General features: G+C 62.8%; 1 protein-coding gene across 1 annotated transcript in view; it reads right to left on the reverse strand.

Annotated features, from left to right (window-relative positions):
* Positions 1-312: 312 nt before the first annotated feature.
* Positions 313-23,679, reverse strand: part of MUC2 (mucin 2, oligomeric mucus/gel-forming) — a 32,772-nt gene continuing 9,405 nt past the window's right edge. The window contains exons 22-48 of the mRNA XM_074401880.1: positions 23,469-23,648; positions 23,105-23,344; positions 21,517-21,673; positions 21,111-21,242; positions 20,418-20,565; positions 18,854-18,897; positions 18,245-18,451; positions 10,430-17,437; positions 9,597-9,785; positions 9,114-9,358; positions 8,646-8,820; positions 7,837-8,084; positions 7,072-7,255; positions 6,534-6,762; positions 5,712-5,890; positions 5,247-5,316; positions 4,893-4,993; positions 4,759-4,790; positions 3,391-3,568; positions 3,023-3,127; positions 2,736-2,776; positions 2,496-2,618; positions 2,113-2,211; positions 1,346-1,474; positions 1,092-1,131; positions 748-874; positions 313-640 (exon numbers count right to left, since the gene is read on the reverse strand). Coding sequence (XP_074257981.1) covers positions 421-640; positions 748-874; positions 1,092-1,131; positions 1,346-1,474; positions 2,113-2,211; positions 2,496-2,618; positions 2,736-2,776; positions 3,023-3,127; positions 3,391-3,568; positions 4,759-4,790; positions 4,893-4,993; positions 5,247-5,316; positions 5,712-5,890; positions 6,534-6,762; positions 7,072-7,255; positions 7,837-8,084; positions 8,646-8,820; positions 9,114-9,358; positions 9,597-9,785; positions 10,430-17,437; positions 18,245-18,451; positions 18,854-18,897; positions 20,418-20,565; positions 21,111-21,242; positions 21,517-21,673; positions 23,105-23,344; positions 23,469-23,648 — 10,830 coding nt within the window. The 3' untranslated portion in view covers positions 313-420. The remainder of the gene's footprint in view (positions 641-747; positions 875-1,091; positions 1,132-1,345; positions 1,475-2,112; positions 2,212-2,495; positions 2,619-2,735; positions 2,777-3,022; positions 3,128-3,390; positions 3,569-4,758; positions 4,791-4,892; positions 4,994-5,246; positions 5,317-5,711; positions 5,891-6,533; positions 6,763-7,071; positions 7,256-7,836; positions 8,085-8,645; positions 8,821-9,113; positions 9,359-9,596; positions 9,786-10,429; positions 17,438-18,244; positions 18,452-18,853; positions 18,898-20,417; positions 20,566-21,110; positions 21,243-21,516; positions 21,674-23,104; positions 23,345-23,468; positions 23,649-23,679) is intronic.

Raw genomic sequence — 23,679 nt, forward strand, 5'->3', positions numbered from 1 at the left:
CGCTCACACGTGTGCACACACACAAACACACACACACACACACCCTTTCCCCAGGGGCCTCCTGAGCCTTGGGGCTACAGAAAGGCCCCAGCAACCATGGAAAACCTGAGAAACGGCTGTGAAGAAACCCAGGGCTCTTTTCACAGACTCCAGGCCGGGAGGGTCCCTAGAAGGGAACTGACTCCGTCTGCATGGCCTGCCGTCCCTTCTCTGCCCACCACTGCACAGCGGCCAGGCCACACCCCTGCAGGGCAGGAGTCTGCTGAGTTTATTACTGGAAAGCAAAGACTGAACAAAGGCTCACACAATAAGTATCTGGAGTGAGGGTATTTATTGCTTAGGAGGCCTCTGGGGGAGGCAGAGCTGTGTAGACGGGGTCAGTCCCCCGAGGGCAGCGGAGCCGGGCTGTGCCCACACGGCTCACGCATTCCCCAGACGCCTGGGGGAGCGCCGGGCCCGGCGGGAGGTGCTGGCGGGGAGCCCGCAGACAGTGTCCTGGCACTGGCAGCTCTCGATGTGGGTGTAGGTGTGCGTCAGCGAGCCCCCATTGGGGCAGTTCAGGACCACCTCCCGCTGGCTGGTCTTCTCCTCTTTGCAGCAGGAGCACCTGTGGTCCAGGGCCTGGGCCTCGGCGGAGTACCTGGGGGGAGGGTGGAGTGAGGGGTGACCTCCTGGGACAGCGCTGCCCTCCCGCCCCTCTGGAGCCTGCACCGTCCCCACCAGACACACTCCCCTCTGGTGACTCACATGACGAATGTCCCGCAGGACCCGGAGCAGTGATTCATGATGACAGTCTTGGTGCAGCCGGCATGTGAAATCTCCCTGGTGACGGGGACGGTGGAGCAGGGCACCCTGGTCTCATTTCGAGGGATGCCTGGGGAGAGGGGGTAGTGGCTCGGGGCAGGGTCCCCACATCCTTGAGGGCCAGAGTGGCTCCCCCTCACCGTGGCCCCTCCCCAGGCCTGGCCTCAGCCCCCGGCCCTCACACCCACCCGGAGGCCATGGTCCAGCCACCCCTGAGCATGCAGGGCTGAGGGCTCCAGCCCTTGTGCCCACACCTCGCCCACCCCCTGGCCATGCCCTGTACTCACAAGTCTTGCAGCATCCATTGGGCATGAATGTGATGGAGCCCTGGAGGGAACAGAGAATGAGCCTGGGACACCCAGACATCCCTGGAGGTGAAAGCCCCTTCCTGCCGTGCGGTGGGCAGGGGAGCTGCTGCGGAAAGCCCTGGGCAAAGCCTCCCGCGGCCGCACAGACCAGGCTCGAGGCCACTGCCACAGTAACCCCAGGCACCCTCACTCCCAGCAGAGTGCACACAGCCAGGCCCCCGCGGCCCACTCACCGGGACACAAATGGTGGGGTCGAAGTCGGGGCAGGTGATGTTGGAGACGGACGAGATGAGCTGGTTGTGGATCTTCACGCAGCTGAAGAACGTGCAGTTGTTCTTGGGGTCGCTCTTGAAGTCCCCAGGCTGCGGGGCAGGGGGTTCCGGTGAGGGAGAGCGGCAGGCCCAGCCCCAGCCCGGCCAGGAAGACACCCTGGACACACTTGGCCGGTGAGGCTTCCCGGCGGGGCCAGGGCCACAGGACAAGTGACACGGGCGGGACCCACGTCAGGCACCAGCCTGGAGCCCACACAACCCTCAAAGGCCTGTTGCAAATCTCTGAACCTGTGAATGTGACCTGCCTCCGAAAAGGGCTCTTTGAAGGTGTGATTAAGGGAAGGATCCTAGGATGACATCATCCTGTGTGGGGGAGGGGAGGGGACGGGGCCTTGAAGGGTCCTAGGATGACATCATCCTGCATGGGGGAGGGTACTAAATCCTTAAAAGGGAGAGGAGAGACAGACACAGGGAAGGAGACCACATGGGCACAGCCAGGGGACACCAGCAGTGACCAGGGGCTGGGGAGGGTCCTTGCCTGCAGCCTCCGAGGGAGCGCAGCCCTGAGGCCCTTTGCTCTTGGATGTCTGGGCTCCAGACCCAGGAGAATCCCTTTCTGCCCTACGATGCCTGCTCATGTGTCACGGCAGCCCAGGACACCCGTCACCGCTGCACCCGGGACCGGGAGGACTCAGGCAACCCCGCGGCCTCGGGGCGGTGGCACCCACCTTCAGGATGATGTGCTGGTTGTCGGGGCGCTTGATGATGCAGTGTGTCTGCTCACACTTCTTACAGCACTCCCCGGGGGCCTCCACCAGCTCGAAGCCCTGCGGACAGACACACCGCCGCCGCTGAGCCCCCGGGCTGCGCCCCACACCACACAAACCTGCGGGGCTGCCGAGACCCCCACTCAGAGGAGGCCCCAGACTGGGCAGGTGTCAGCACGGAGAGGTGGGGACAGCGGCGGGTGAGCGTCGAGGTGCCACCATGCAGACATGGGCCCCGGGGCTTGTGTGACAGGAGGGAGGGGCGGGAGCCGGGGCTGGGGCTGCGGGGGGGCCGGGGCTGGGGCAGGGGCTGGGGCAGGGGCTGGGGTTGGGCGGCCACTTACAGGGCTGCAGGAGTTGTTGCAGGGCACGTGGGTGCAGGCGATGGTGTTGAGTAGGGTGCTGTTGTCCACCTCGTGGGTGCAGACACAGTCCTGGCACTTTGAGGAATACACTGGAGAACCAGGCTTTGGGGATAGGGAGAGACGTGAGGCAGGGGCCTCCCCAGCTGGCCGAGAACCTGCCAGGACCCCCATGACACAGCCCAACCTCCCCTCTTCGCCCCCACCCAGCCCAGGGCTCACCTGGTACTCAGCATTCTCGTGAACACACACCCCCTTGGACTCTGGGGAGAAAGAACGGAGAAGGCTGTTGGTTAGCGACTGCCCTGGAGTGGCCATCTGGCCGGACCCCCATTCCTGGTGCCCGCCCCCCCGGGGAGTGGGGCGTGCGTTCGGGGCTGGGGTGGTGCGTCAGCCAATCGTGCAGCCATGTGTGTCCCCAGAATCCGAGGCCCCCAGGAGGGTGTCCTTCCCCACACACACCATCCTGGCCATGGCCTCCTTCCTGCCCGCCCAGCAGCCCTGCTTACCACACCAGTAGAAGGGGCAGCACCTCCCCGGCACCATCTTGCTCCTCAGTTCAAATCCCAGTGGACACAGCGGGGGCTCCTCTTTGCACAGGCTGGTGTTGCACTCTGAAGACAGGGTGGGCACACCCCATGAGGGTGGCTCCTCACAGGCAAAGCCCCCAGGGCCGCTGCACCTCCAAGGGTCCCCTCCCCACCCAGGCCCGGCCCTGCAGCAGGGATGCCTGGACCCAGCCCAGCGGCCCCTCCCAAGCCCTCTCAAGGGGAACATCAGAGGCTCCCACACTGGCTGTTTCCTCACTTGCCAAGGAGGGGACAGCATGCAGCACCCCCATACGGGGATGTGCACCAGGGCCCGGGCCCGGACTTACTGCAGACGCTGATGTTACAGCAGGTGTCGTCAGGGTCGACCTCTGTGACCAGATAGGTGCCATCCTCCACACAGTGGGTAACAGGCTTCTGGCTGCACCTCTTGGGCTGGCAGATGATGCCACTTCCACCCTCCAGGCAGATACAGTCCTTGCAGTCGAACTCAAAGTGCTCCCCAAACTGCAGGGAAGAAGAAGGAGGGGTGAGGAGAGAAGAGGAGGTGCCAGGCAGGGAAGGAGGAGTGAGGAGAGAAGAGGAGGTGCCGGGTGGAGAAGGAGGGGTGAGGAGAGAAGAGGAGGTGCCAGGCAGGGAAGGAGGGGTGAGGAGAGAAGAGGAGGTGCCAGGCAGGGAAGGAGGGGTGAGGAGAGAGTAGAGGAGGTGCCGGGCAGGGAAGGAGGGGTGAGGAGAGAAGAGGAGGTGCCAGGCAGGGAAGGAGGGGTGAGGAGAGAGTAGAGGAGGTGCCGGGTGGAGAAGGAGGGGTGAGGAGAGAAGAGGAGGTGCCGGGCAGGGAAGGAGGGGTGAGGAGAGAAGAGGAGGTGCCGGGCAGGGAAGGAGGGGTGAGGAGAGACGAGGAGGTGCCGCGCAGGCCCAGGGCTGCATCTGTGGGTGGAAACAGCCGCCCTGGGCAGCTTGCTGAGGGATCCTGGGGGAAAGCCATGTTCCTCCTCACTTCTGAGCAGGTTCTGGGATAGGACAGTGAGCAGGGGCTTGGCACCGGGCGGGCACTCCACTCAGGCCTCAGGCTTGTGCAGAGTTCAGCTAAGGAATCAGCCTGTGGCTGCGACCACAGGTGGGAGGACGGGCAGCCAGAGGTGGCCGAGATGCGGTGTCAGAGCTTCTAGACGGAGCATCATGTGACCCACGGTGGTGAATGGAGCGAGGGGGAATGGAGGGATGAATGGGTAGATCGTGGGTGGGTGGGAAGACGGATGAGTGGATGGTGGGTGGGTGGTGGATGGACGGGTAGGTGGATGGACGGGTGGGTGGAAGGATTGGTGGGTGGATGGGTAGATGGGTGGGTGGGTGGTGTGTGGAAGGATGAATGGGTGGGTGGAGGGATAGGTGGGCAGGTGGATGGGCAGGTAGATGGGCGGGTGGATGGGGTGGGTGGATGGGTGGTGGATGGATGGGTGGTGGATGGGTGGGTAGATGGATGGGGTGGGTGGAAGGATGGATGGGTGGTGGATGGATGGTGTGGGTGGTTGGAAGGCCGGGTGGGTAAGTAGGTGATGTTCCAGCCAACTCAGCCATCCAGGGCTTAGATGACCTCATTCCTCAATCTTTGAGGCTCCAGGGTTTCCTGTCCATCCCCCTCACTCCCCAGAATTCAGAATTTGTGGGAGAATCCCTCAGCACCAAGTGGGGCCTACCTCTCTGGGCACGTTGTCGGGTCCCACACAGCCTAGGAAGAGGGAAGAACAAGTCCTGTTAGCAGAGTCCTGGTGCAGCAGGAGCGGGGCTGGGGGGTCAGGAGGCGGGAGGGGCAGCGTGAGCAATGGCCTACCGCAGGTCTTCACGCAGACGTCATAGCCAGGAGCGTAGTTCATGGTGCCTTCAGGACAGAAGCAGCCTTCCACTGGGACTGTGTTGTTCTGCTGGGAGGAGCTGGGGAGGGAGGGCACCATCAGACGGGTGCAGACGAGAGGCTGGGGGTAGGGCACCGTCGGACGGGTGCAAGTGGGGAACTGGGGGGAGGGCACCGTCGGGCGGGTGCAGGTGGGGAGCTGGGGGGAGGGCACTGTCGGATGGGTGCAGGTGGGGCCAGGAGCCGGCAGGTGGGACTGCTCTGCCCAGATGGTGCCACCCTCCGCACTATGGTGGCGAGCCCACAGTCCTGGCGGACCCTCAAGCAACATACCTGGACTTGCAGGTAGGCTCTTCTGCAGGGCCACAGGCCTGGTACTCCCTGTGAGATGGGCACTCCACCACTGCAGGACAGGGCCAGGGTCAGAGGGCTGCCCCACGCACGTCAGGGGAGAAGCCTGGACCCCCCGAGTGACAGAGCCGCCCAGCACGCCACACACGGCAGACGGTGGCCAGCTGCCTGGGGAGTCAGCCTCCACCCTCATGGTTGCCCTGAGCGGGGTGGTGGGTTCCCAACTGCGTCTAGTGACATTGGCAGAACCCCCAGCACCTTAGCCCCTCTAGCCTGGCCTTCTCCACTCCACGGCCCCAGCCCTGGTCTCACACCCACCATCTCTGGGAGCCTGGCCACGGCCCACCCGGGTCTAGCTTCAGGCTGGACAGAGCACGCAGCACAGCCTAGCGGGCATGTCTGGCCGGCAGGCCCCCAGATCCAGGGCAGGGGCAGACGGGCACTTACGGCAGGCCCCGTGCGTGTGGTTCCGCCAGTCGAGGCACACGCCCTCCTGGGCGCAGAGGGCTGCGTAGGCCTGCAGACTGGCGCACTCCAGGCGCGAGCCGGGCACGAAGCAGCTGTCGAACACGCAGGCTTCGTAGTAGTGCTGGGGCGGCACCAGCGCGTGGCACTTGGAAAACAGGCTGCGCAGGGAGGGGCAGGGTCACACTCAGGAGGCGCCCGCCTCTCCCCTTCCCTACCCTGGCACCTCCGCCTAGCCCGTCCTCCTGGAGTCCGGCACCCGCCAGAGAGGCACCCGTGGCTGATGGAGGCCCGAGGGACAGCCCAGCTGGGGGACAGGCTGGGGACAGAACAAGGGATGGGTGAGGGAGGCGGCTCTGGAGCCCGGTTCCCGGGACAGAAGCCACACTTCTGCGTGGCCATTAGCTCCAGCAACCCTGGCAGACAGACACCCAGCCTGTCCACAGCCCCACATTTCCAGGGACGGGGTGCTGACTCCCCATGGCTGCTCTGTCAAAGCTCAAACCTGCCTGCCCAGTGTCAGCCCTGAGCTCTGTCCTGGGTTGACTGGTCTGCTCTGGGCCTCGCACCCGGCCAGCCCTGCACCTTCCCAGGAGACCAGGGAGACCGTGGAGCTCAATAAAGGCACAGGCACGTCGGACGGGGCAGCTCAACCCCATGGACCCTGTGCTGACCTAGCGCCTGACCCTGGTTCCACGGCCTCCTGGCTCCCCAGCCCCACACAGGCGTCACGTGCTGCCTCCTCCCTCTTTGCAAGAGCTGGGGGCCGGGGCTCAGAGAGGCAGGCAGGCCGGGCAGGGTCACCTGTCCTTGATGAGCTGGCAGAGGGGAGAGGGGGTGCAGTCCTTGCGTGGGGTCGTCTTGCTGCCCCCGGGCACCGTGACGGCCGGGCGCTTGGTCGTGGAGATGCTGTGGGGACAGTGTGGCTTGGAGGGGTCATTCACCACCCACTGGTCGGCCGCGGCCTCGCAGTTGGAGACGATCTCCCCGCTGGGCAGAATGCAGTCATCAGACGTGGTGTTGGTGCAGGTGCCTGCGTTGGCGAGAGAGGCCACGGTGCAGACAGCATGAGCGCTGCCCTCTCCAGCCCAGATGCCCGGGACTGCCGGCCAGGGCCGAGGGCAGAGACCAGGCCGGGCCCCTCCTATGGGCTCCTCGCAGGGCCTGAACCAGGATGACGGCCACAGTGGCCCCGAGCAGAGGGGCAAGAGGCCCACAGCCAGGTCCGCCAGGCTCACACGCAGCCTCAGCCTCGGCCCGGCCCGGCTGCCCTCCCCAGGGCAGGTCATGGGGACACAGGGCACCGTGGGAGCCGTGGGGGCTCAAGGGCCTCGGAACTCACCGCACTGGCCCTTGGTGTTGTTGCCGAATTTGTGGTAGGGCAGCCTGATGGAGAAGGACAGGCCGTTGTAGGAGACGAGGGCGCCCAGCTCGGGCACGGCCACCACGTAGTTGATGCCGGACTGGTACACCTCCAGCCCATACTTCTTGTAGGGCAGCGCCACCACCTGGCCGTTCACCTGCACCTGCGGCCGACACACCGGGTGGGGGAGCGGCAGCTGCCCCGGAGGCCACCGCCCGCCCACCTGCTCTCCCGCCAGCCCCTGCGGAGTGTGCGCTGCCTACCTGCCTTTCCCGCTCCCTTTCTCGCTTCTGTTCCTCTGCGCCTGACCAGACCCTGGTCCCAGGGGTGAGCCAGCGAAGCTCTCCCGGGAACCCCCCAGGACTGTGGGGCCCCTCGCGGGGGGCCAGGCGCCCTGGGCCTCCTGAGCCTCAGAACCAACGATTCCCTTGCAAGTAGGGGCAGCTCAGCCAAGCGCGTGCAGAGCCCCGCCCCCGACTCTGTCCTCAGGAGGCAGCATCTGCTGCAGAGACTGTGCCCAGCACGGCAGGCGTGCCAGGGATCGGGGGCCCCTCCAGGATGCCCCTGGAGGACTGTGGGAAGAGCTGCCGCCTCCGAGAGCCAGGCGCCCAGCTTGCCCCACCCTCCAGCCTGGGTCTGGGAGAGGCTGTGCCTGGCACCCCGCAGCACAGTCCTCCAGCCCCCTGGGGAACCGGGGCGCGTCGGGGCCTCCGTGCCAGCCTCCTGCGGCCGCGCTGCGCCTACCTGCACCCGCATGGGCATCATGTGCACGGTCTTGACGAGCACCTCCTGGGTCTCGTGGCGCACGATGAGGGTGCGGGGGCAGGACACCCTGTCGTTGACGTCACAGTGGTAGTTGTCGATGTAGACGCCGAAGTTGTCTACGGTGGGGCTGATCTCCTCCACCAGCACGTAGGTGCAGTTGCCCTGGTAGCTGTAGTACAGCCCGTCGAAGGTGACGTAGTGCGGGTCCCCCCAGCCCGTGCAGTAGCCTGCGAGGGAGCCCGAGTGAGCACGCCGCCGGTGCCCCCCGGCCGGAGTCGGCTGCAAGGCCTGGGCCGGGGCACGGTCAGGAAGAGGCCGCAGGAAGCTGAGGCCTGAACACCCACTCCGGAGCGGGGGCCTGGGGACGTAAGAGCTGCAGTGGCCCCAGAACACCCACAGCGGCCAGACCGGGCTTCAAACCCCAGCTCAGCCCCGTCTTGCCTCAGAAGCACCCTTGTTCCAGGGAGGGGCCCTAACTCCACCAGGCAAGCCCTCTGCCTGCCCAGGCCCCCAACCCCTCACAAAGGGGCAAAAGCAGGACTGTGGGAAGCCCCTCAGACGGCACCCGGCCTCAGTGAACACAGCAGTGGGGTCCGTCCCCACAGAGCCGCAGCCCTTCTGTTCCCCGGAGACGGGCCCTGCAGCCCCCCCACACACACACAGAGAGGGCAGGAGACTCAGGGAGGGGAGGAGATGCAGCCTCAGAGGGCAGGAGACGGGGGGGATGGGGGGACGGGGGAATGGGGGAGGGCAGGAGAGGGGGGAGGGCCCGGGGGCCCCGGACTCACAGTCGCACTCCCAGTGCCAGCAGCAGCGGTCGTCGTCCACGACGCGCACGGGCGTGAGGCCGTTGGAGCAGGTGGGCACGGGCGGCGGCTCGCACTTCACCTCCGTGACCTCCACCGTGTTGTTGTGCTTGCACGTGGCCATGAGGCAGTCACACAGCCACCAAGTCTCATTCTCCTGCAGGCGGGAGGTCAGGGACGGTCAGCGGGATGGGCACAGGATGGAGGATCTGCGCTTGGCAGGGGCGGGCACTGAGCTGGGAGGCTGGAGACCGAGGTGGCTTCCACGGGTCTCACCGCAGCCAGCCACCTCGCCGGGCACGGTGAGAAGGTGGAGGGTGGACCCCGCTCCCAAGGGGCTGCAGGAGGCCTTGGCCCTCAGACAACCAGCAGGAAGTGGTGCCTGGGGCCTCGGATGCCCAGACCTGCTGCGCTCAGCACATGGGGACAGAGCGGCCTGCAGCCACTCACCTGCCTGGGGGGATCAAAGTCTGGGCACTCGGGGGGCTTGGTGCTGGGCGTCTGCTTGGAGGGCGTGGGCGTGGGCTTGGACGGCGTGGGCGTCGGCTTGGAGGGCATGGGCGTGGGCTTGGAGGGCGTGGGCGTTGGGGAGGGCGTGGACGGGCAGGACCAGTTATAGATCTCCAAGGTGCAGTCCAGCGAGCAGTTCACGAAATAGCAAGTGTCCCCGAGCGTGCCGTTGTACACCTCCTCACCTGCAAGGGGACAGACCCATGCTCACACATCCAGAGGCAGGGCTGGCCACTGACCATGTGGCAGGTTCCCACAGAGGCCACCCAAGGGAAGCCAGGCCCTGGACACAGCCACCGTCAACCGCGACTGCCTCCTGAGATGCCCCCACTGTGACCTCAGCCCTGGCGCCTGACCCCTCGGTACGTGCCGGGACCAAAACCAGCCTCGGCCGCCCAAGTGCAGGGTGTGAAGCCCGAGTACCTGGTGCGTAGTAGGTGTCGTTCAGGACACAGCACGGAACGAGGGTGCCGGGAACCATGGTTGTGGTCGTGATGATGCTGGATGTGGAGACCGTGGTGGGCGTGGGGGTCCTGGTGCTGGTGGTCATCCGTGCAGTGCTGGGGGTGGTGGGTGAAGGTGACCCAGTTGTGGTGGCTCGTGTGGGGGTGCCTGTGAGAGTGGGGGCCACGAGTGAGGGCTGAGGCGCTGCGCATCACAGACACCGACGCAGGGTCCCCACCGCCACTCCCCAGCTGCAAGGGACACAGACAGTCGAGCAGGTGGCGGTACCGGAGGGCCAGGGCCTCCCGCCCACCTCCCAGGCCCTCGGAGTCACTGGGGACGTGGACTGCCAAGGCCGGTGACACCACACCCGAGCGTCTTGGGAGCCCGCAGATGACCCGGCGCTCCAGCAGCACCATGGCTTTCTGGACACGCCGACTGACAGCAAGAGGCATCCAGAAGGCACTGGCTGTGGGACGCCGTCCACCGGGGAGGGGCCCCGAGGCCTGAGGAGGGCATGCAGCCAGAAGCAGGGGGACCTGCAGGCCCTCACTGGCAGCCTCTCTCCGCTCCTGCAGCTTAGTGGGCTCCCACAGTGCCACGTCACACAGCAGGGCCCCTGAAGAAGGCTGTCCCACAAGAGAGCAGGCCGGCTTTGGCTGGCTCGTGTCAGCGGCTCTTGCCACACAGTAACTGGACTTGGTGAGCAGGGAGGCACCCAGAGCCTGCCTGGAGCCTTCCTGGGACGGTCCCACCTGGCACATGGGAGGAGGAAGCGCTGCAAGCAGAAGGAACCCAGCGGCTCTACTTACCTGGAGGGACCACGGTGGTGCCGGGCGGTGGGGATGGCGTGTGGCCTCCCATCGTGGTGGCCGTGGGTGTCGTGGGTGTGGAGGGTGGGGCTGTGCTGGTCATCTTCGTGGCAGGCGGTGGGGTACTCAGAAGGGTGGTTGACCCCATGGGAGGGGAGGAGGTGGACTGAGAGGTCTGAGGAGCTGAGGACTCAGGTGGGGGTTTGGATGTGGTTGACTGAGCAATGGGGGTTGTGCTGGTGGGGATGGGGGGCACTGTGCTTAAAGTGGTGGGTGTTGGGGTTGGAGTCACTGTTGCAGTGCTGGTGGTAGGTGTTGTGGTTGTGGTCTCTGTAGTGGTTGGAGGGCTGCGAGTGGTGGTTGTGGTGGTTGATGGAGGGCTGGGGGTTGGAGGGCTGGGAGTGGTGGTTGGTAGAGCAGTGGTGGTGGTGGTTGATGGAGGGGTGGTCGTGGTGGTTGTGGTGGTTGGTGGAGTGGTGGTTGTGGTGGTTGGTGGAGTGCTGGGGGTTGGAGGGCTGGGAGTGCTGGGAGTGGTGGTTGGTGGAGTGGTGGTCGTGGTGGTTGATGGAGGGCTGGGAGTGGCGGTTGTGGTGGTTGGTGGAGTGATGGTTGTGGTGGTTGGTGGAGTGCTGGGGGTTGGAGGGCTGGGAGTGGTGGTTGGTAGAGCAGTGGTGGTGGTGGTTGATGGAGTACTGGGAGTGGTGGTTGTGGTGGTTGGTGGAGTGGTGGTCGTGGTGGTTGATGGAGTGCTGGGAGTGGTGGTTGGTGGAGTGGTGGTCATGGTGGTTGATGGAGGGCTGGGAGTGGCGGTTGTGGTGGTTGGTGGAGTGATGGTTGTGGTGGTTGGTGGAGTGCTGGAGGTTGGAGGGCTGGGAGTGGTGGTTGGTGGAGTGGTGGTCGTGGTGGTTGATGGAGGGCTGGAAGTGGCAGTTGTGGTGGTTGGTGGAGTGATGGTTGTGGTGGTTGGTGGAGTGCTGGGGGTTGGAGGGCTGGGAGTGGTGGTTGGTAGAGCAGTGGTGGTGGTAGTTGATGGAGTTCTGGGAGTGGTGGTTGGTGGAGTGCTGGGAGTAGTGGTTGTGGTGGTTGGTGGAGTGGTGGTCGTGGTGGTTGATGGAGTGCTGGGAGTGGTGGTTGGTGGAGTGGTGGTCATGGTGGTTGATGGAGGGCTGGGAGTGGCGGTTGTGGTGGTTGGTGGAGTGATGGTTGTGGTGGTTGGTGGAGTGCTAGGGGTTGGAGGGCTCAGAGTGGTGGTTGTGGTGGTTGGTGGAGTGGTGGTCGTGGTGGTTGATGGAGGGCTGGGAGTGGCAGTTGTGGTGGTTGGTGGAGTGATGGTTGTGGTGGTTGGTGGAGTGCTGGGGGTTGGAGGGCTGGGAGTGGTGGTTGGTAGAGCAGTGGTGGTGGTGGTTGATGGAGTGCTGGGAGTGGTGGTTGTGGTGGTTGGTGGAGTGGTGGTCATGGTGGTTGATGGAGTGCTGGGAGTGGTGGTTGGTGGAGTGGTGGTCGTGGTGGTTGATGGAGGGCTGGGAGTGGCAGTTGTGGTGGTTGGTGGAGTGATGGTTGTGGTGGTTGGTGGAGTGCTGGGAGTGGTGGTTGTGGTGGTTGGTGGAGTGGTGGTCGTGGTTGTTGATGGAGTGGTGGTCGTGGTGGTTGATAGAGTGCTGGGAGTGGTGGTTGGTGGAGTGGTGATCGTGGTGGTTGATGGAGGGCTGGGAGTGGCGGTTGGTGGAGTGGTGGTCGTGGTGGTTGATGGAGGGGTGGTTGTGGTGGTTGGTGAAGGGGTGGTTGTGGTGGTTGGTGGAGGGGTGGGAGTGGTGGTTGGTGGAGTGGTGGTTGTGGTGGTTGATGGAGGGCTGATAGTGGTGGTTGGTGGAGTGGTGGTCGTGGTGGTTGATGGAGGGGTGGTTGTGGTGGTTGGTGAAGGGGTGGTTGTGGTGGTAGGTGGAGGGCTGGGAGTGGTGGTTGAGGTGGTTGGTGGAGTGCTGGGAGTGGTGGTTGTGGCGGTTGGTGGAGTGCTGGGAGTGGTGGTTGTGGTGGTTGGTGGAGGGCTGGGAGTGGTGGTTGGTGGAGTGGTGGTTGTGGTGGTTGATGGAGTGCTGGGAGTGGTGGTTGGTGGAGGAGTGGTCGTGGTGGTTGGTGGAGGGCTGGGAGTGGTGGTTGGTGGAGTGGTGGTTGTGGTGGTTGGTGGAGTGCTGGGAGTGGTGGTTGGTGGAGGGGTGGTTGTGGTGGTTCGTGGAGTGGTGGTTGTGGTGGTTGGTGGAGTGCTGGGAGTGGTGGTTGGTGGAGTGGTGGTTGTGGTGGTTGATGGAGTGCTGGGAGTGGTGGTTGGTGGAGGTGTGGTTGTGGTGGTTGGTGGAGTGGTGGTTGTGGTGGTTGATGGAGTGCTGGGAGTGGTGGTTGGTGGAGTGGTGGTTGTGGTGGTTGATGGTGTGCTGGGAGTGGCGGTTGGTGGAAGGCTGGGAGTGGTGGTTGGTGGAGGGGTGGTTGTAGTGGTTGGTGGAGGGGTGGTTGTGGTGGTTGATGGAGTGATGGTTGTGGTGGTTGGTGGAGTGCTGGGAGTGGTGGTTGGTGGAGGGGTGGTTGTGGTGGTTGGTGGAGGGGTGGTTGTGGCGGTTGGTGGAGGGGTAGTTGTGGTGGTTGATGGAGTGGTGGTTGTGGTGGTTGATGGAGTGCTGGGAGTGGTGGTTGGTGGAGTGGTGGTTGTGGTGGTTGATGGAATGCTGGGAGTGGTGGTTGGTGGAGGGGTGGTTGTGGTGGTTGGTGGAGGGGTGGTTGTGGTGGTTGATGGAGTGCTGGGAGTGGTGGTTGGTGGAGTGGTGGTTGTAGTGGTTGGTGGAGGGGTGGGAGTGGCGGTTGGTGGAGGGGTGGTTGTGGTGGTTGATGGAGTGCTGGGAGTGGTGGTTGGTGGAGTGGTGGTTGTGGTGGTTGGTGTAGGGCTGGGAGTGGTGGTTGTGGTGGTTGGTGGAGTGGTGGTCATGGTGGTTGATGGAGTGCTGGGAGTGGTGGTTGGTGGAGTGGTGGTCGTGGTTGTTGATGGAGTGCTGGGAGTGGTGGTTGGTGGAGTGCTGGGAGTGGTGGTTGGTGGAGTGGTGATCGTGGTGGTTGATGGAGGGCTGGGAGTGGCGATTGTGGTGGTTGGTGGAGTGATGGTTGTGGTGGTTGGTGGAGTGCTGGGGGTTGGAGGACTGGGAGTGGTGGTTGGTAGAGCAGTGGTGGTGGTGGTTGATGGAGTGCTGGGAGTGGTGGTTGTGGTGGTTGTTGGAGTGGTGGTCGTGGTGGTTGATGGAGTGCTGGGAGTGGTGGTTGGTGGAGTGCTGGGAGTGGTGGTTGATGGAGGGCTGGGAGTGGCGGTTGGTGGAGGGCCAGTGGGGCCACACTCACAGCACTGAATGTTGATCTCGTAGTTGAGGCAGAAGGGCATAGGGATGTTCCCACCTGGCTTTTGGTCTTCATTTTTGCATACCAGCCCCACAGAGACATTACACAGCACTGTTTGTCCAAGCTGTCCAATGGGAACATCAGGATACATGACAGCTCTGCAAGAGATGTTAGCTGCCCAGCCTCCTCCACAGGTGTCTCCAATCAATTCCTTATCTCCACCTTGTATGGTAAAGTTAGGTTTTCCGGAATCCAGCCAGCCAGTCCAATGGCAGATAGGCACACACGGGGTTGTTGAGGATGACGAAGATGAAGTGCTGGGAGTGGTGGTTGTTGTGGTTGATGGAGTGGTGATCGTGGTGGTTGATGGAGGGCTGGGAGTGGCGGTTGGTGGAGTGGTGGTCGTGGTGGTTGATGGAGGGGTGGTTGTGGTGGTTGGTGAAGGGGTGGTTGTGGTGGTTGGTGGAGGGGTGGGAGTGGTGGTTGGTGGAGTGGTGGTTGTGGTGGTTGATGGAGGGCTGATAGTGGTGGTTGGTGGAGTGGTGGTCATGGTGGTTGATGGAGGGGTGGTTGTGGTGGTTGGTGAAGGGGTGGTTGTGGTGGTAGGTGGAGGGCTGGGAGTGGTGGTTGTGGTGGTTGGTGGAGTGCTGGGAGTGGTGGTTGTGGTGGTTGGTGGAGTGCTGGGAGTGGTGGTTGTGGCGGTTGGTGGAGTGCTGGGAGTGGTGGTTGTGGTGGTTGGTGGAGGGCTAGGAGTGGTGGTTGGTGGAGTGGTGGTTGTGGTGGTTGATGGAGTGCTGGGAGTGGTGGTTGGTGGAGGAGTGGTCGTGGTGGTTGGTGGAGGGCTGGGAGTGGTGGTTGGTGGAGTGGTGGTTGTGGTGGTTGGTGGAGTGCTGGGAGTGGTGGTTGGTGGAGGGGTGGTTGTGGTGGTTCGTGGAGTGGTGGTTGTGGTGGTTGGTGGAGTGCTGGGAGTGGTGGTTGGTGGAGTGGTGGTTGTGGTGGTTGATGGAGTGCTGGGAGTGGTGGTTGGTGGAGGTGTGGTTGTGGTGGTTGGTGGAGTGGTGGTTGTGGTGGTTGATGGAGTGCTGGAAGTGGTAGTTGGTGGAGTGGTGGTTGTGGTGGTTGATGGTGTGCTGGGAGTGGCGGTTGGTGGAAGGCTGGGAGTGGTGGTTGGTGGAGGGGTGGTTGTGGTGGTTGGTGGAGGGGTGGTTGTGGTGGTTGATGGAGTGCTGGGAGTGGTGGTTGGTGGAGGGGTAGTTGTGGTGGTTGGTGGCGGGGTGGTTGTGGTGGTTGATGGAGTGCTGGGAGTGGTGGTTGGTGGAGTGGTGGTTGTGGTGGTTGATGGAATGCTGGGAGTGGTGGTTGGTGGAGGGGTGGTTGTGGTGGTTGGTGGAGGGGTGGTTGTGGTGGTTGATGGAGTGCTGGGAGTGGTGGTTGGTGGAGTGGTGGTTGTGGTGGTTGGTGGAGGGGTGGGAGTGGCGGTTGGTGGAGGGGTGGTTGTGGTGGTTGATGGAGTGCTGGGAGTGGTGGTTGGTGGAGTGGTGGTTGTGGTGGTTGGTGTAGGGCTGGGAGTGGTGGTTGTGGTGGTTGGTGGAGTGGTGGTCATGGTGGTTGATGGAGTGCTGGGAGTGGTGTTTGGTGGAGTGGTGGTTGTGGTGGTTGATGGAGTGCTGGGGGTTGGAGGGCTGGAAGCTGTGGTTGGTGGCGTGGTAGGCGTGGTAGTTGATGGAGGGGTTGGAGTGATGGTCTTGGTGGTTGATGGAGGGCTGGGAGTGGCGGTTGGTGGAGGGCCAGTGGGGCCACACTCACAGCACTGAATGTTGATCTCGTAGTTGAGGCAGAAGGGCATAGGGATGTTCCCACCTGGCTTTTGGTCTTCATTTTTGCATACCAGCCCCACAGAGACATTACACAGCACTGTTTGTCCAAGCTGTCCAATGGGAACATCAGGATACATGACAGCTCTGCAAGAGATGTTAGCTGCCCAGCCTCCTCCACAGGTGTCTCCAATCAATTCCTTATCTCCACCTTGTATGGTAAAGTTAGGTTTTCCGGAATCCAGCCAGCCAGTCCAATGGCAGATAGGCACACACGGGGTTGTTGAGGATGACGAAGATGAAGTGCTGGGAGTGGTGGTTGTTGTGGTTGATGGAGTGGTGATCGTGGTGGTTGATGGAGGGCTGGGAGTGGCAGTTGGTGGAGTGGCGGTCGTGGTGGTTGATGGAGGGGTGGTTGTGGTGATTGGTGAAGGGGTGGTTGTGGTGGTTGGTGGAGGGGTGGGAGTGGTGGTTGGTGGAGTGGTGGTTGTGGTGGTTGATGGAGGGCTGATAGTGGTGGTTGGTGGAGTGGTGGTCGTGGTGGTTGATGGAGGGGTGGTTGTGGTGGTTGGTGAAGGGGTGGTTGTGGTGGTAGGTGGAGGGGTGGAAGTGGTGGTTGTGGTGGTTGGTGGAGTGCTGGGAGTGGTGGTTGTGGTGGTTGGTGGAGGGCTGGGAGTGGTGGTTGGTGGAGTGGCGGTTGTGGTGGTTGATGGAGTGCTGGGAGTGGTGGTTGGTGGAGTGGTGGTTGTGGTGGTTGGTGGAGTGCTGGGAGTGGTGGTTGGTGGAGTGGTGGTTGTGGTGGTTGGTGGAGGGGTGGGAGTGGCGGTTGGTGGAGGGGTGGTCGTGGTGGTTGGTGGAGGGGTGGTCGTGGTGGTTGGTGGAGGGGTGGTCGTGGTGGTTGGTGGAGGGGTGGTTGTGGTGGTTGGTGGAGGGGTGGGAGTGGTGGTTGGTGGAGGGGTGGTTGTGGTGGTTGGTGGAGGGGTGGTTGTGGTGGTTGGTGGAGGGGTGGTTGTGGTGGTTGGTGGAGTGCTGGGAGTGGTGGTTGGTGGAGGGGTGGTTGTGGTGGTTGGTGGAGGGGTGGTCGTGGTGGTTGGTGGAGTGCTGGGAGTGGTGGTTGGTGGAGGAGTGGTTGTGGTGGTTGGTGGAGGGGTGGTTGTGGTGGTTGGTGGAGTGCTGGGAGTGGTGGTTGGTGGAGGAGTGGTTGTGGTGGTTGGTGGAGGGGTGGTCGTGGTGGTTGGTGGAGGGGTGGTTGTGGTGGTTGGTGGAGGGGTGGGAGTGGTGGTTGGTGGAGGGGTGGTTGTGGTGGTTGGTGGAGGGGTGGTCATGGTGGTTGGTGGAGGGGTGGTTGTGGTGGTTGGTGGAGGGGTGGGAGTGGTGGTTGGTGGAGGGGTGGTTGTGGTGGTTGGTGGCGGGGTGGTTGTGGTGGTTGGTGGAGTGCTGGGAGTGGTGGTTGGTGGAGGGGTGGTTGTGGTGGTTGGTGGAGGGGTGGTCGTGGTGGTTGGTGGAGTGCTGGGAGTGGCGGTTGGTGGAGGGGTGATGCACTCAGGCCGGCAACAATTGACGCGTATCTCGTAGTCGTAACACAGTCCAAATTGTCCGTTTCCAAACTGGTCTTCATTCTTGCAAATGAACCCGACGGAGAGGTCGCACTGCACCTTCTGGCCCAGCTGCTCCAAGCTGAGGTGTGGCTCCTTGACGGACCTGCACTCGATGTCCTGAGGGGCACTGCAGACCCCATCAATCGTCTCTCGGTCACCACCATCGCTGCCGCTGCTGGGGTGGTCCTCGTTGATCCAGTCAGACCAGTGGCAGCACGGCTCTAGGGAAGCAAAACCCAGCTCTGGTGACTCACTCCAGGGAGAGGCACCTCCAGGAGGCCACCCGGATTCAGAGGACCCGGGGACCTCCATGCCCATCCCCCAGATGCAACCTCTTTTCCCTGTCATTGCCAAAAACCGGAGGGCAGGGCCAGAGAGCTCAGGGCTGGACACCACTTCCATCCTCACTTTGCAGCTGAAAACCTGTGCCCAGAGAGACGGGGCCACCCAGGGCTACACCTGGTGTGACGGACCCTTTCCTTGGCTATTTTTGATACTTTTTTCAAGGAATGAATAACAAGAGAACCACCCGTTCCAGTAAGGAAGTGTGCCTGAAAGAGCTTTGTCTCCGCTCTTAACCAGCAATATTGTCACCCACAGCCACTCAGGTCCTGCTTGAGTCCCTGGCCTCAGCAAACCATGAACCAAGTCCCCGAAATACACCATCTTGGGTTCATAAGCAGAGGGGTGCAGCCACACCGCCTCACATCTGGGCCTGAAGGAAGCACCCTGCAGGTGATTTTGCAAACTTCGCTCCTCCCAGCCTGTGTTCACCGTGAATATCGTTAGACCTGGGTTTGGGGATGTGGTCAGGATGCTACCATCTCAACTCACCAGGCGAGGGGAGCCAGGGTACGGCCTCCACCCCCCGTCCCCGTCCTGCCCAGTGCACAGGAATGTGACTGTCACCTTACTCTGCAGCTGCTGTGCACAGGCCAGGCCTGCCTCCAAAAGAGCTCTCTGTGCTGGAGGCTGGATGCAGGGGAAGGTGAAAGCCCAGGAAGCCCAGGGGCACCAGGGGGCCTCACCTGTGCTGGGGGTTGGGGTGGTGGTGGTGGTGGTGGTGGTGAAAGTGGTGGGGGTGGTGGGGAGGGTGACCGTGGTGAAGGTGGTCAGCGTGGACGGGCGTGGCGTAGTGGACACACAGATGTTGAAGTGCTTCTCCACCGTCCCATTGGGACCACAGATCTCCCAGTAGCAGAAGGCGCCATCCTGGGTCTCATTGAGAATCTTTCCTGGGGATGAGGGTGAGGCCAAGGGTCACCTCATCGGGAGCAGGGTCGGGGGAAAGCGGGTGTGTCCAAGCTCCCACAAGTGGCAGGCAAATGCCCCAGTGGGACTGCCTTCACCCCGGAGCCCCTCTCTGAATAAAGGGAATCCCATCGGAACAGAGAAGCTGGATCACGGGAGAGGGTGACAGAGATTCCCCACAGGGCGCTGGCACCCCAGAAGAAGAGACAAATGTGTCACAGAAGCCCCGCGGGGCTGACACATATCAGAGCTGGGTCTGAGCCAGTGGGGGGGACCCAAGGGGCAGAACCCGGGAGGAGACCGGCACCCCCCAACCCATCCAAGTTCCACAGGCTTCCTGGGGATGGGCCCGACCACCGCAGGGCTGGGGGCGAAGGGCAGCTCACCTGCCTCCGGCCTGCAGACAACTTGGGAGGAGTTCGTGCACACGCTGCAGAGCAAGCAGACGGCTGCAGGTCCACGCCACGGTGCCACGCCCACCCCGCTCAGCCCCGGTGTTCCCCCAGCGTCCCCCCATACTGTGCCAGCCCTGCTCAGACCTCTGGTATCCCCACGCAGCCAGTGCCGAGCCCAAAGCCCCTGGGCACTGCCCCAAAAGTCAGCTCCGGAAGAGCCCCTCATTGGGTCCTAACTGTGGGAACAGAGCAGGGACAAGGAGAGGGAGGAAAAACCAGACCCAGAGGATGGGACGAAAACAGAAGACCCCGCCCCAGTGAGGCAGGGACTGGTACCTCCGTGGCCTGGCTCCCGTGTGCCTGCGTGGCTGTGTGCCTGTGTGTGACTGTGTGTCTGTGTCCATGCATCTGTGACTGTGTGCCTGTGTGTGACTGTGACTGTGTGTCTGAGTGTGTGACTGTGTGACTGTGTGTCTAGGCACGTGTACACGTGTGACTGTGTGTGCATGTGTGACTGTGACTGTGTGTCTGAGCGGGTGCCTGGATATCTGTGTCTAGGCACGTGTACACGTGTGACTGTGTGTGCATGTGTGACTGTGACTGTGTGTGAGCGGGTGCCTGGATATCTGTGTCTAGGCATGTGTACACGTGTGACTGTGTGTGCATGTGTGACTGTGACTGTGTGTCTGAGCGGGTGCCTGGATATCTGTGTCTAGGCATGTGTACACCTGTGACTGTGTGTGCATGTGTGACTGTGTGACTGAGCAGGTGCCTGGGTATCTGTGTCTAGGCACGTGTACACATGTGACTGTGTGTGCATGTGTGACTGTGACTGTGTGTCTGAGCGGGTGCCTGGGTATCTGTGTCTAGGCATGTGTACACGTGTGACTATGTGTGCATCTGTGACTATGTGTGCATGTGTGACTGTGTGACTGAAGTGTGTGACTGTGTGTCTGAGTGCATGCCTGGGTATCTGTGTCTAGGCATGTGTACACGTGTGACTGTGTGTGTATGTGGTGCACTATATGACTGCCTGCATGTCCGTATCCATGCATGTGTGCATGGGTTCATACGTGACTGTGAGAGTGTGTGCATGTGTGACTGTGTGACTGTGTGTGCCTGCATGTTGGTATCTGTGCATGTGTTCATGTGTGACTGAGAGTGTATGCATGGTGTGACTGTGTGTGACCGTGTGGCTGTGTCTGCATGTGTGACTATGACTGTGTGCATGTGTGACTGTGTGTGCATGTGTGACTGTGTCTGCATGTGTGACTGTGTGTGCATGTGTGACTGTGACTGTGTGTGCATGTGTGACTGTGTGCATGGTGTGACTGTGTGTGCATGTGTGACTGTGTCACTGTGTGTGTCAGCGTCCATGCATGTGTGAATTGGGTGTGTGTGTGCCTGTGTGCACATGGTATGCCATGTGCATTTGTGAGCATGTGCACCCATGTGGAATGGTTGTGTGTTCACGCACTGTGTGCTCGCATGTGTGTGTGTACCCATGTGCCCATATGCGCAGCTCCCCAGACCCCCTGCCATGTGGCTTAGGTACCAGGACTTGCAGATCTCCTCAGTGGGAACCGACGCTCCAGGCGGGTAGTGCGTGTCCTCGATGTAGCAGCCACACTCATCCGCAGAGACACACTTCTTCAGGTCCTCGTCATAGATGGGCCTGTTCTTGGGGCACCGGGGGTAGCAGCCTGGTGGACACAGGGCATGGAGTTAGGACCACTGCAGTCCACCACATCCCGCCCACCGTCCCCACCCTGGCAGGCCCTTCTCTGGAGGATGCCCCTCTGGGAAGCCCAGGGATTAGAAAGGCAAGACCTGGATCTCCCCCCGCACTGTGCCCAAACGCTGCCCGCTGAGGGACCCTGCCCAGTCTCAAGAGCAGCCCTGAGTCCCAAGACCCACATTCCTCTCCCATGGCGGAATTCTCCTTCCCAAATTTCCCACCACACCCTCCTTCACGTCACTGGTTCTCAGCTCAGATGCCAGCACCCACCAGGGCCTCCGCTGACCTGTGCCTGAAATGTTCCCCAACCCGCCCTGCTCTGCATGGACCTGAGTACCTCCCACCCCGCCACTTCCGGTTTCCCTCCTGACCCTGCAGCAAGGGAGGCCTGGCTGCCCTGGGCTGAGGGTGCCCTGAGGGTCAGGCCTCCCTCCGCGTGTCCCCATAGGTCTCCAGCCAACAACAGCCAGGCCTGTCTGCCATCCCCCACCCCAGGCCCGCCCCGCTCACCCTCCAGGTAGGACACAGAGATGTTGGAGTGAATGCCGTTGATGGTCCTGCAGGTCTCGAAGCTCCGGTTCCCACACGGCTCGTAGTGCCACTCACACTCATGCGGAGGGTTGTAGTAGTCACAGAATATGGCTGGGGGGAGGCGGGGCCAGGGTCAGACGCCGGGGGTGGTGGCTCAGGCACGTGCCAGGATGAGGCGAATCTGGGGTGTGGGGCTCGGGCACAGACACATCAAGCCTGCTCTGCCATCCCAGGTCCATGGGCACCCAAAGAAGAATGCCAGGGAGGTTGGGGAAAGGGCGGTCACACACACTCATCGCCTGGATGGGCGCAGAGTGCCACCCCAGCCCACAGGGCAGCCCTCCCAGCCCCTCGCTAGCCCCAGGTCCAGTTCGGGGACTCTTACGGCACAGGTCCGGCGTCCTCCAGAACACGCAGGCCTCCGCCTTGGTACACTCCTGGGCGTAGGAGGCCACAGCGGAGCAGAAGCACTCACAGTCCCCGCCGCTGTCACAGGAGCATGAGTCGTGCACGCAGGCCTCGTAGAAGGGCGTGGGGTCCACCTGCAGAAAAGACCCTGGTGTGCCCTGGGCCTGTGCTGCCTTCATGGGGCCAGGAATTCTCAGGTGCCCTAGAGCTCAAGACACTGAAGCTGCCCCTGCTCCTGGGACAGGGCACATCACCTGGGGCCCCAGCAGGGCCAACCTCTGGGAGAGGCTCCGGAGACACCTATCCGCCGTGGCTGTGCGGACCTGTCACCCAGCGCCTCAGCGTCCTTGGCAGCAACATGGCCATCCTAGAACCCACCCTCCCCACACTCCCTGCAGCAGGGGACATGTAGGCCTAGCGTGGGGGGGGAGTGCATGTCCTTTCTCCTTCCAGGTGAGTATCTGAGCCTGGGGAGGCAGAGGGAGGCTGCGGGTCCAGCCCAGGGTCAAAGGGAAGGCTGATTACATGGTCACGTGACCTAAGGATGCGAGGCCAGAGCCAAAGCTGGAGGACAAGTAAGTGTTCCGTGGTGGTGCAGCAGGGCGACCCCTGAAGGTGCCCACTGAGCATGTGAAGTCCCCTAGCCCCAGGCGCACCTAAGACACCACCCTGCTGTGACCACGCCCTGATCAGTAATATGCTCTTCTACGCCCTAAGCACGTCCAAGGTCAGTCCACAGCGCCACTCTGCCTAGGCGGCCCCGCCCATGGCCGCACCCACAGCCACAGCCCACCTATAGTGCTGCTCTGCCTACAGTCGGCCCCGCCCACAGCCACAGCCCACCTACAGCCCTGTTCTGCCTACAGTCGGCCCCGCCCACAGCCACAGCCCACCTACAGCCCTGTTCTGCCTATAGTCGGCCCCGCCCATGTCCCCGCCCACAGCCACAGCCCACCTATGGTGCTGCTCTGCCTACAGTCGGCCCCACCCACAACCACAGCCCACCTACAGCCCTGTTCTGCCTACAGTCGGCCCCGCCCACAGCCACAGCCCACCTACAGCCCTGTTCTGCCTACAGTCGGCCCCGCCCATGGCCCCGCCCACAGCCACAGCCACCTATAGACCTGCTCTGCCTATAGTTGGCCCCACCCATGTCCCCACACTCACAGCCACAACCCACCTACCACCCTGCTCTGCCCACAGTCGGCCCTGCCCACAGCCACAGCCCACCTATGGTGCTGCTCTGCCTATACGCGGCCCTGCCCATGGCCCCGCCCACAGCCAAGGCCCACCTATAGTGCTGCTCTGCCTATAGTCGGCCCCGCCCATGGCCCTGCCCACAGCCACAGCCCACCTATGGTGCTGCTCTGCCTACAGTCGGCCCCTCCCATGGCCCCGCCCACAGCCGCAGCCCACCTATGGTGCTGCTCTGCCTACAGTCGGCCCCGCCCACAGCCACAGCCCACCTGCAGCCCTGCTCTGCCTACAATCGTCCCCTCCCATGGCCTCGCCCACAGCCGCCGCCCTTCCCTGCCCGCTCTGCCCCTCCATGGCCGGCCCCCCACCTTGCTGTGGCAGATGCTGAACACGCTGCTTTTGAGGATGCTGCACTGCTTCTCCGCCCAGGAGCGGCGGTGCGGGTTCAGGCTGCAGGGCTCGGGGTTGGCGCTCACGTCCGGGCAGGTGGGGGCCTCCTTCCAGCTGTTCCCGAAGTCTAGCTCGCTGCTCACCACCATGTGGTCCCGCGTGGTGAAGTCGTTGTTGGATCGGTCATCGAAGTTCCCACACAGGCCACACACAGTGCCCTGCAGGAGACAAGCGTCCCGGAGACTCCAAAAAGGGGCTGGAGGGAGGGCAGGGGCTCGTCCTGCAAACACTGGGGTAGGGGATGTGGGGTGGGAGGCCAGGGCAGGCAGGGAGGCAGCCCACCTTGTAGGAGGGAGCCAGCTTGATGAACACGGTGGTCCTCTTGTCCCAGATGACGATGATGCCCGTGCTGGACTCCACCACCAGGTACTGGCCCACCTCCCGCGTGGTGTAGGCCACGTGGTGACCCTCATCCCGCTGGATCACCACTCGATGCTTGTCTTCCAACTTCAGCTCCGTCCTCTGCCCGGAGGAGAGCCCCAGTCACTGGCTG

Source organism: Saimiri boliviensis, chromosome 6, assembly GCF_048565385.1.
Source record: "Saimiri boliviensis isolate mSaiBol1 chromosome 6, mSaiBol1.pri, whole genome shotgun sequence".
Taxonomy (NCBI): Eukaryota; Metazoa; Chordata; class Mammalia; order Primates; family Cebidae; genus Saimiri; species Saimiri boliviensis.